General features: G+C 47.4%; 1 protein-coding gene across 3 annotated transcripts; it reads right to left on the bottom strand.

Annotated features, from left to right (window-relative positions):
- Positions 1-4,075: 4,075 nt before the first annotated feature.
- LOC135981941 (cytochrome c oxidase copper chaperone) lies at positions 4,076-10,477 on the bottom strand. 3 transcript variants are annotated; one of them, XR_010599159.1, is made up of 5 exons: positions 10,326-10,394; positions 10,051-10,185; positions 8,379-8,451; positions 5,576-5,689; positions 4,076-4,286 (listed from the first exon to the last, which is right to left on the bottom strand). XR_010599159.1 is itself a non-coding variant. In XM_065587073.1 (4 exons), exons 1-3 carry the CDS (start codon positions 10,460-10,462, stop codon positions 5,605-5,607), a joined length of 237 nt encoding a protein of 78 aa, XP_065443145.1. In that variant the 5' UTR covers positions 10,463-10,477; the 3' UTR covers positions 4,076-4,286; positions 5,576-5,604. The 3 variants fall into 3 exon arrangements, 2 of the variants coding, with proteins under 2 accessions (XP_065443145.1, XP_065443135.1); XM_065587073.1 differs by lacking the exons at positions 8,379-8,451; positions 10,326-10,394 and adding an exon at positions 10,446-10,477; XM_065587063.1 differs by lacking the exon at positions 8,379-8,451.
- Positions 10,478-11,969: the final 1,492 nt, after the last annotated feature.

The following is an 11,969-nucleotide window of genomic DNA, read 5'->3' as shown; positions in this document are numbered from 1 at the left end:
AGGGAGACAGAGAGGGAGGGGGGAGCAACGGGCACTTGTGTTGAATTTGGAATGTATATCACTTGGCAACAGAATGAAGAGAGACCCCAAATGGATAACCATGTTTGGAATTGAAATCCAAAGAGCAAAGCCAGTGAGGGGAACAGAGAACAGACTGGCACTGGCCACTTAACATAACTCAGAGAACTAGATAAGCCCAACACGGAGCTGAGAAAGGAGAAAAGTAGCTAGTTTATCACAGTGCGTGTGTGTGTGTGTGGGGGGGGGTGCTTACACACTATTCCTCACTATTGTTTTGGGACAAAGGAATGTCCATCATATTACAAAACCAGAAAGTCTACCTCCCTGCTGGGTGATATCTAATAGCAATGGGAGGAAGCTAGCAAAGGAAAACATAGTCAAGACATCAGGAAATGCTTTCTAGTGAGGAGACCTGTCAGACTGTGGCATAGCCTCCTAGGGGACATGGTGGCAACTCCATCATGTGGGACATTTAAACTTAGACTGGAGTCAGAGTACTGGAGCTTATAGTGTGCGCAATGATCCTGCTCTGAACACACTGCAAACATGAATGTATGAGGGGTGAATTTCAGTGGAGGAGCCAATAGGATTTTCACACCTTTAACATGATAATGCTACAGGGCACAGGGGGATGGGGAACATTAAGGGAACTGCTTGGAAATGTGCACTGGACAAATTCTACCCTAGCATAGGATCCTCCCTCCCATCTCCAGCAGGCTGTGGAGAAGCTGTATTTCTATTCCACCAATAGGAGGAAGGCATGGTGCAATTAGGGTGCACTTGTCTACTGTGTGAGCAGGTCTTCTGTTTGGACCTATGTGATGGGGTATACAAACCCCACATTGGAGAGCAGGGGGTTAAGGAACAGCTCTGGACTCAGGCTGCCCTGCCCAGACACACCTGCAAAGCCTGCACAAGCTGGAGGCAGGGTTTTAAAAAGGAGAGCAAAGCAGCTCAGAAGGCGGGCAGTGGAAGGGAGAAGACAGCTGCTCTAAGGGGAAAGTGCTGCCTAGGAGCTCATTGTCTGGGACCTGACAACACAGACTTGTGCAAACCCATAAAAGAGAAGCATGGGACAGAGTGCGCCGGTCAGAGACCTGATCAGAGTGACTTACTCTGGGAAGCTAGGGTAGGAAATGGTCTGGGGGGCAGTGGCTTTAGCACTCCAAGGTGCTGATTGGAGCTGCCCACCATTTAGGCCCTGGACTGGAGCCTGGTGAACAGGGAGGGCCTGAGCTCCCCTACCCGGTCTGAGACAGACAATGCTACAAGAGCCTTCACCTCCAGTGAGAGGCCAGCTGGAAAAGACTGTAACTGTTCAAGGGCCCAGCCCACAAAGCCCCTGTGCAAAAGGGAAGGACTGGAAATTATTGGGGGGTGAGCGCTGAAAGACAGGGATGTGCTTCAGCAGGGAGATGTCCTGCCAACCACTGCCTGACCCCTAAGCAGCACTGTCAGTGGTTGTGCACCTTCTACAATCCATGTTGCAGCAGCAGCACTGTTGATGCCAGCAAAGTTAGCTGGCAGCTACACAGCAATGGAAGGAATGCCCACCCCACAGGAAACATAACACCATGTTAAACTTTTATAGTTCTCTGCAAACACAGAGGGGTTCCATCCAGTACAGAAAGAAAAACATACCCTTGTTCATGTATTTGAAGTGCACTGACAGCAGAGTGACTCCTAAAGTTACACAATGGGAGCAGTTACTCTCTCCCCATGATTCCAGAACCAATATGCTGCAAAAAGGATGTTTTCTCTAGTGATCACTACTGCAAACCGCACTCAGGCTTTGAGGATCCAGCTGGGCTCTTCCTGTCCCTTACAACAGCAGCAATAGTCAGGGTTGTAACATCTTCTTCTGTCGTCCTATAGTGTCAACAGAGCTCTGGGATAGCAAACTGGATCCTGTTCTATCCTCTGCATCAGTAACAAAATCATCAGCTGTGCTCCGGTGGGAGAATTCTCACAGTTGTCAGGAAGCAGTCACTTTTCATGGCCAGATGCATCCTTTGAGATCAGAATATGGATGCAAAGGACGACAGTATGAAGTCAGCCTGCATAGGCCAATGGAATAGGCCTTTGCGTAAGATAGGATTGCAAGGGTGGTTGTGTTTCAGGACAAACTTACAGCAGCCATGCCTATCATACCATTCCCATGGGCACCAGTCACTTAAAGAGACATGAGCAACTCCTCTACTAATACCGTATTCTGGATTAACACACTTTGTACTAGAAAGCGCTAGCGAGAGACTTGAAGACACTTTTAAAAAAGGAGATGGAAAGTGTCAATTAATCACCATCCCTGGATGATTTTGTCCCTGGGAAGACTGGCCTCATGTGGAACACTCATTAGTACCAAAGTAAGCAATACCAGAGCCTGGGTCACCTTTGGCAGCTTATCGTAGGGTGAAGAAACAGTACAAGCTAAGGCTGGCACATACACCAGGAGAGAGTAATTTGAAAAACCACTTTCATCACAGTCTGTTTGGGGGTGAAACAGGACAACAGAAAGTTAAAGACATTTAGATTAGGTTCCTAGCAAACACAGAGCTGTTCTTCCCTGCTCCTCCCCCCAACAGACCCAAGCAACTCCTACTGTCTTGACAGGGAGTTATTTGTAGGCTGTAGCGGTTAGGGAGAACTGGAACCTAGGAGATATAAATGGAGGACACTCATCTTCCTTTTTCACTCTTTCTTGGCCTTCACGAAGGAGGAAAGGATAATCTTGTGGCCAAAGGGCAGGAATATGTACCAGGAGATTCAAGTTCTATTGCTGGTTTGCCACCACCTCACTGTGACCCTGAGCAAATAATTGCCCTTTTGGGTCTCTGTTTCCCCACAATACAATGAAGATATTATTTACCTGCCTGACAGAGCAGGTTAAGGTTTAATTAACATATGTAAAATGCTTACAGATCCTTTGGTAGAGGTGGCTATAGATACAAAACTTAAAAGTTTACTGTATGCTTTCTACTAGAAAACAAAACCCTCAAAACACAGGCTAACACAAGAGACGAACCACCAATAGAAACAGAAGTTTCTGGGAAGTGAGAGTGCATTGGGATTACTTCCAGGGTGTTGTTTCTGATGACTGCATGAGGCTCAGTCTTTTGGATCAGCTTCTGGACAGAAGGTCTCTGACAAATGTGAAGGGCCCACTCTAGAGCCGCTGTAAAGGAGAACGAGTTATCTCACCCAACCCATAGCTGTTAGTGAAGGGAGGTCTGCTTCTCTACCCCTCCCTTCCCCAACTTTTTTAAGGTCCCTTACTTGTAAAGACTCAACCCCCAGCTTTCACAAGCACCAGTCAAAATTAAATTGTCAGTTTTTGTGCCACCCAAAGGGTTTTGAACACCACCAGAGAAACTAATAAATGTCTTGTTAATTTCACCTTGCAGCAGGCTTGGGAAAGCCCTGAGCCAGTAGATATAGTGAAACACGGGTGAAGACTCAGGACAAAGGTAGCACTGTATCAGTTAACTGTGAGTGTATCTGAGCATTCACGAGGGCTAGAAACTTATTTTTTAAGAGTGTGTTGACTTAAGCCTCCCCAACTTGACATGGAAAGTTCCTAACTTTCCACGAGCTAGTCAATTTTTCAAGCAATGGTACAGAAGTGCCAATGATTATTAAAATGCTGTCTCAGCTGTGGACAGCACAACATTAGGAGCAGCAGAACCTGCTTCAATCCTAGGGGAAGTTCCATGCAAAGAGCAGCAGGCTTACAGGAGCAGATGCCCTGACTTATCTGCAATACCGGTTATCCCTGCACAACAGGCAACAGCTACAAGCTTCAGCATATCTTTGCTTTTGTCTACAATAGGATCACTTATCGCTAGCATGATTTCCCCATCCATAGTAGTAAAGGGAAAAATCTCGCTAGAAACCAGCATATTTTAATACGATTACAGCTATCACAGTTCTTATTCCAATGTGGATAGGGAAAGGAAAGGAGGAGAGTCATTAACCAATTGCTGCCCACCATACTACAGAAAATGGTTTGGGTTAGAAGGTGGGGGTGTCTTTGCTTTAAAAATAAAAGGGAAATGAGCATTTTTAAATCCTTTATTAAGAGGAAAATATATCTCTATCAGCCAGTCAAGATCAGATAATGGAGGTGCCACAGAGGCAATATACATATGGTTTTTATTAGAAATTCTTTATAAATAGATTTCTCATAAGTTTGTTCTTTGAAGTAGCTTTCAGAAATAACTTAATATTGTTCAGCCACCCGAGAAACCAGTCACCCAACAGCAAATCACCTAGGAGAAGAAAAAGAATACATCAAATAAGAGACAAGACTTCTACTGGATATGAACAGTTCCAATAGCCTCTTGTCATAAAGGTCACTATGTGCAGCAATTTAACCACTACACTAGTGACAGTTACTTACAGAGTTTCTCTGTTGTAGGAACTCTAAGAATACAATATGGTGTCTTTGTAATGATGGTGACACAATAAAAGATGAAAGAAGGAAAGCTGAACTTCATATTTAAAGAAGGCACTGTCATTTTTAATCATTTAATACCCTCCCAAACTCCCTGTTTATAACCCCCTCCAAATCCAAATCTATTACAGGACATCTGTTCATAAGGGTTGGATTGTGCTTTGTCATTGTAGAATTACTTAACATGGATGCAGACTCCCAGCAGTCCTTTCACCACTGCAAATGCTCTAATATAGTGTCTTTTCAAACTGTGGGTCGTGACCCAGTACTGGGTTGTGGAATGCAAGACACTGGGTCGCGGTGGCTCTGGTCAACACCGCCGCCCGGGCCGTTAAAAGTCCCATCAGCGATGTTGCCCAACTAAGGCAGACTAGTCCCTACTTGTTTTGACATGGGGCTGTGCCCCGGAAGCAGCCAACAGCAGGTCCAGCTCCTAGGCTGAGGCATGCAAATTACTCCATGCAGCTCTTGCCCGCAGGCACCGCCCCCCCCCCCCCCCGCTCCCATTGGCCAGTTCCCAGCCAATGGCAGCTGGGGGGGGAGGGGGAGGGCAGTGCCTGCAAGCAAGAGCTGCAGAGTCACTTGTGTACCTCCGCCTAGGAGCCGAAACTGCTGCTGGCTGCTTCTGGGGTGCAGCGCCAGCCCTGAGCCCCTCCAAACCCTTCATCCCCAGCCCTACCCAAGCCTGTACCCCCAGCCCAGAGCCCTGACCCCCTCCTGTAGCCCAAGCCCCTGCCCCAGCTCTTAGCCCCACCAAACCCAGAGCCCCCTCCCACACCCCAAACTCCTCATCCCCAGCCCCACCCCAAGCCCTTCATCCCCAGCTCCATTGGGTTGCAGGCATCAACAATTTTCATCAACTGGGTCGCCAGAAAAAAAATGTTTGAAAACTACTGCTCTAAGAGGCCAGCAGCAGTTACTCTTGAGCCAGTGAGGCCAGCAGCAGATACCTGCCTTCTCTTCTTCATCCTAAAGCACCACCTTTCACATCTAAGGAGGTGTTGTGCTGGTAGTCCAGGCCTACTAGTGACATCTACTGAGTTCTCAGGGCCACTGCAGAGGCAGAGACCAAGTGATGAACATGGTCCCACAGTCTATACTCACCATCCATACAGCCCTGCTGCTCATCTCGCTCATACTTTAAACCCCAAGGCTCTCATGCACTCCTTGTGAGCCTCAATAAGGGGCCCGCAGTGCTCCTCCCCTTTCTCAATGATGCTGCAAGGCAAAGAGATTTCCCTGGTTAGCTTGCAAAACGGACACCATGTAATCCTCAGATTTGCAGGACCAATGGACTCTCACAGGTGAAGGGTTCATGAAGGGAAGAAATTGTATAACAGATTTCATAGTAAGCAGGCCATAAAACAATCTGATTTAATATAAGGCTGCCCTTAAACTCAGCTGATTTGTTTGACTTTCCCTGCTTGTTTTCAAATATTTTAAATTGAAAAGGCAGTAGTTTCAAATTAATTTGCTGTACAGTTTACCTCAGGGAGAATTAACTGGCTTACTTCAGAGAGGTTATCCTCATCTAGTTACTGCATGTGGAAATAAGGACACCTAGTAAAGATGCTGACTGTCTCCCATCCTTCCCCATAGGAATAAAGCCACAGGCTTCTCTCAGATAAGATGGCTGTCATTTCCCTACAGCCTTTTCAAGTGGAAGGAAGGCTACTCTTAGTAAAGAAGGCCATTGTCTCTCACAGCTTGCAATGGAAGCCAAGCTGACTTTGAGGAAGATGGCTGCCAGCTGGGCTCTCTGCTCAGAGAACCTGGACAATACAAGGAGACAAGGGAATGTTAACATTACAGGCATACTCATTAATCTTTTCATTTTTGCTGCACAGTTGCAAACTCACTTGACACCAATGAATTAAACTTTTGCCGGTGTTATACCCAAGGCAGTATTATTTTTTCTTCCAGGAGTCTATGTGCTATCTTTTAATTAAAAAAAAAAAAAAAAAAAGATGTTCTGAAAAAAGGTGAAACCTCAAATTGGGTGATGGGGGTGAAGAAGGCTTTGAAAACTTGAGCTTAACAATGAGGGGAACGCACGCTTTGTAGCTCGTGTAGGCCATATGCTTTGTGTCCATCAGGGGCTCCTTGCATCCCCTCACAGCCTCCCTGTGTGCCACCCTCTCATGCCCCTCTATTTACTTCTTGGAACTCTCCCACAGCTCCACCACATGCCAGGGTGTCATTCTCTAGGACCCTACATCCCTCATCAACACTCCCCACGTGTCCATTCTCTTGCAGGTCCCTACTTCACTCCCCCACCCCCACAATCACAAAGTAGAGTCTCCTTGTCCCCACACTCCTCTGGATCCTGGCTTCCCCCCCACCACAGTCCTCTCTGGGTCCCTGCTTTCTCACAGCTCCACCTCTACTTTTCTCTTCCACTCTGGCTTGCTGTTTCCCACACCCCCACTGCTCCACTCCCCCCCTGCCCTCACTACCACTGGTCCCCATTCACCGCACACACTCCAAACCCTCCCTGTAAGACTCTTATTTTTGTAGAGTCCAGGCTACAGAGAACTCCCTGTACAGACAGTTAAGCTGCAGAATCTGACAAGTGTGTGCAGCAGCAAGGGGTGGCAGAAAGATCCTTTTGCCTGCAGTACCAGGCAGTCTGGGGGCCCTGATTTTTCTGTGAGTAAGGCTTTTCTAGTGCCTGAGTTGCACATATTTTTCCCAAATAACACAATGTATAACTTGATAACTATTCTTAATCATATTTATGGCCTTGTAGCTGCTGTTTCCACCCCTTACAGCTACAAATGTTCTACCCTGATAGGGAGATGCCAAAAGTAGCTCCGTTGTTCAAAATTCTTCCAGAATTTTCCTTTTAATGGGAACTTTGCACAGACCTGGAAGGTGACAAACTTGAATACTTTTGGAGGAAAATAAAAGTATAAATCTGAACATATTTTAATGTTCTAATGTAGTCTTGTGTTCTGAAGTTCTGTAGTTGGCCAAGTGACTCAAGGTTTAACACTCAAATCAACTCAGTGGCATTTCTGGTTGTCGGTAACGTGATAACTTTGGAATGCTATATTTGATCAAATATTGGGCTTAGTGAGATAAAACTTCCCCAGTGAGGCCAAGGTTCATTATGAGATGCTAAACATCATTCTACTCTACAAGTTTGCAGACAAATTGTAGTAAAAACTTCACAAATTAGGATTTAACTTGTATTAAAAGTCTTTAAATCTGAAGCAACTAGAGTGTGCTGCATGGGTCATAAGAATGTGTAGAGAGCTAGTCAGGTTTTGTGTTGGTTTTTTTTTTTTTTTTTTAAAGTTAATAGTTTCTGATACTATGTGTGTCCTGAAATCACTTACCAATTTTGGTGTTTTAAAAAAAGGTAAGTTAAGTGTTTTTCTTTCCCAAAAATCCCAAAAGCAACAAGAGAAACTGATGATACAGAAAGTGCAGTGAAATATACACTATAGAAGACAGAAGACAACTATAGGGAACTGACTATACAGGAAGGGCTTTCATATGCATAAATAAAACATAACATTGAGAAGTGTTCCTCTCTGTTACTTGTAATGACAGTAGAAAAACAATTTTCAGGCGGAAGTGAGATTTTTAATTTGGTATATCCATTTAATATCTGCACCCAAACACACACTTCCTTGTCCTGTGAACTTGCAGTGTCACAAGAGTCTCAGTGTATTATTTCTCAAGAGGGAGCGCTATGAGGCTGGTAGCTGGTTACGCAGAAAGGAGATACTTGTAGATGATTTGCACTAACTGATAAGTGAAAACACTGAGGAAAAAAAGGAAATGTGTAGGGAGGTCCAAAGTGATAAATAACGGGATAAAACTTAGTTAAGAAAAATTAGGATGCATACCAAGACGAGACCTTTAGCAGTGCAAGCTATTAAGGCTTGTCTACACTTACCAGAGGATTGATGTTGTGGCGGGTCCAGCTAAATCGATTGCCGATCGCTCTCCCGTCGACTCCTGTACTCCACCTGATCGGGAAGAGTAAGGGGAATCGACGGGAGAGCATCTCCCATCAACGTTGCGTAGTGTGGACCCCACTGTAAGTAGATCTAAGCTACATCGATTTGAGTTACGCTATTCACGTAACTCGAATTGTGTAGCTTAGATCTACTTCTCCCTTTAGTGTAGACAAGGTCTGAGAGCATGGATTATTCTCTTAAGGGAAGTAAAGCAAGTCCCAGCACCTGAGACATATAAACTAGAAAGGGCAAAACAGAGAATTTTTCACTTGACCAGAGAGCGTACCATCCTCTGACAGCTGAGAAGATGAGCTAATTGTGACCTAACAAGTAACTCCCTCCACCTCCAACCCAGTATGAATTTCTGATGGTGGCGATATATAAAAACTAAAAAATGCTTAGCAGATTGGGCCTTTTAGCTTTGCTCTCTGAAACTCCCTCCCCCATAAGATATTTATTTGGCTGGAGTACCTCAAAAGACAGAAAGCTAATTTATAATCAGACTAAGACAATATATTAAGAAAAATAAGAGTAATGATTAGACCCCGTAGACCTGAACACACACTGGATTTTTCTGGAGAGTTATTTTGGCATCACCACTGGTACTGGAATTTTAAACATCAACACATTGGACTAAAGTAGTTTCCTGATAATTTAAAGAGAACTTGTATCATTTTTATCAATTGGTGATGCTGCCAAAACAAATCCCAAACAGTAAGTAATCACTGCCTGAGAAAGGCAGGTGATCCCCTAGGAACTAAAATATCATCTATAGGGAAGTTAGTTATTTGTTTTTGAGGGACTGGACTAATGTATAATTAAAACAGAGAAAAGTTCCAGACAGAGTTCTGGCAACTGAAATCCCTATTTACAACACAAAGGCAATAAAGGCAATGACTGGGGAAGCTCCTCCAGCACCACTGCAAGTCCTTGGCTGCATCCTAGGAGCATTTCCAGGCTAGATGGATCAGTTGATAATTGCCCTGCTCATTCCCTCTGAAGCAACTGGCACCAGCCACTGCTGGATGACAGGCTATTGGGCTAGATAGTCCATTAGTCTCATTAAGATTGTAGATTAAGAGAAGGAACTGATTAGTGGGACTTATCATGGTGATTTTGGCAGGGGGTCATCTGTCCACTGGGAACCAGCCTGAGGCTTGGGCTACACGTAAAACGTATATGGGCAGCGATATGTTGGTCAGGGTGTGGTGCCAGGGAAAGACACACACCCGGGTGACACAGCTATGCTGACAACACCCGGATGAAAGAAGAGGGCTTCTTGTGACACAGCCCCGGTTTACACTTCCCATTTAGCTGGACCCAGCTGTGTCACTCAGAGATGTGAACAATTTCACACACCCCTCCCCAGACCAGGGCTGCAGTTAAGCCGACTTGACCTAACCGCCCCGCAGACGCAACCAGGCTGATGGAAGATGTATCTGTGGGCCGGGCCCGGCTGCCGCTGCTGGCGGGGAGGGGGAGTCGCTGCAGCCACGGCAAAGCCCATGTGCTGCTGCAGGAAGCGTCACCCTCCCTGGCCCGCCCGCGCCAGGCCCGAGCAGCCCGTCACTGGGCCCCGGGGGGGGGGCGGGGGCGCCCGCCGGTTACCAGGCATCTCGCGCCTTCTTGGTCTCGGGGCAGGCGCAACAGGGCTTCAGCGGCTTCTTCTCCTGCGGCTCGGGGCCCGGGGGCTCGCAGCTGGCGGACGCCAGGCTCGACATCTTCGGCGGCTTCGCAGGATCCCTGCGGATACACGGGGCCGGTCAGAGCCCGCTCGACCCGACAGGCCCGCCCGGCCCCCAACGGCCGGTGCACCCGCCCCTCGCGGGACCCCCGCCCCCGCGGGGACTCTCGGCACAGACCGGGCCCCTCCCCCCGCTCACATGCGCAACCCTCGCACGCTCCTACCGGAGTCCGCGCACGGATCGTCAATGCGCATGCGCCTGGCGGGCCGCGACTTCTTCCGGGCAGCGGCCTCTCCCCCCCCGTGACCCGACACTTACTGCGCCTGCGCGCCCATTCAGGAGCACGGCGGGAAATAGAGTTCTTCTGCGTACGCCCCCGCCATCGCCGGGTGCTTCTGCTCGTCCCACGCGAGTCACCCTTACCGACTCGTGTCCACACCCCCTCCCCGCGTGCCCGCCCCCACTCGCCCCTCCCCACAGCGATCCCTCCTTCCCCCTCCCCCGTTGCTCTGCACCCCCCAGCCCGCCCCTCGCTGTGTCCGTTCCCTGCAGGAGCCCCATGGCGTGGCGAGGCTGCTGGCCCCCGAGGAGACGCGTTTCACTGTGTTTGATAGCGCGGCCGCCCTCAGGCGGGAGCAGTGGAGGGTGGAACATGCCCCATACTGTGCGACCCACCCTTACAACCCCTTCAGGTGTCAAGGCGAGGAGTGGGACTGCTACTGCGTGACCTGCCCCTTACAGGCCCATCTCCTACCCTCTTCCCATAGCTGGGCCTGAGCAGAGAGCAGGTGTCTCTTCCTTGCATCTGCCCCAACAACTTGTTCTGGGAGCAGGTAGCAGTGTCTGGGTAAGGAAGAAGGAGGCTGATTGTGACAAGCTGCTAGGGCTACCTAGCGCTGTGGACAGTGTTAGCCCTTTCAACCTCAGCAAGTGGGAGCTTGGCTGCAATGAAGCTGTGTGACAACTCCCTGACCCTACCTTGCCTGCAAACTGCTCAGGGGTCTCCCAGCCCCAACCTTGCTTAGCAGGTAACAATCTGAACTCCAGCCCCGGAGCTTCTCAGAGATGGCTCTCTGCACTGCACAGCCTCTCACTGTACATTCATAGAAAATATTAAATTTACTGTTCCTTTAAAGAAACAAACAACTCTAGTCAAGATAACAAGCTGCTAACATGCACCTCAATTCAATCAAAACACTGGGTTGGTTTAGATCAAAAGTAAAACTAGGTTAATTCAATCAACAATAGGGTTTAAGTGAGTTCAGTTATAAAGCATACAAGATGGAAGGTTATAAACAAACAGAAGTAAAAATATGCTTTCTAATGGCTAAGGCTTAACTTGAACAAAGATTGTAACTTGTTAAGATTGTTTTCCAGCAATGACTGACTAGCTCTTAGTCAGGCTCCCCACAGAGCCCATGATACTGATATTCCCTGTCTCCTCAAGTGACAGGATAACTTCAGTGTTCTTTGCCCCTCTCTTTATAGTTCAGTAAGCCTTCGAAATGTATGCTGAAACGTAGCCCCAGATAAAGTTCCTAATGCCCGAAAACTTCCCCTAAACAAGTGTTATTGGACTGAAGAACCTGCGAAAACTGTCCCAAAAAAGCATTTGGGCATCATGATGCTGGGTGGGATTTGCATCTTGAAGCTGGTGGCATTTACAGCAAAATGTCTTGATGCTGGACAGGATTTGAGGCAAAAAAAAAAAAATATGCAGTGGGGCACCATTCAAGAAAAAGGAAAGTGGACCTGAGAGCCAAGTTTACCTACATGCCATGACTGCCTGAAAACAGTCACCCAATGCCACACAAACAAGCCAAAAGTAGCTTATAATAAGCT

This window comes from Chrysemys picta, chromosome 1 (assembly GCF_011386835.1).
Source record: "Chrysemys picta bellii isolate R12L10 chromosome 1, ASM1138683v2, whole genome shotgun sequence".
Classification (NCBI taxonomy): domain Eukaryota; kingdom Metazoa; phylum Chordata; order Testudines; family Emydidae; genus Chrysemys; species Chrysemys picta.
This window is presented reverse-complemented; position numbering and strand designations above follow the sequence as displayed.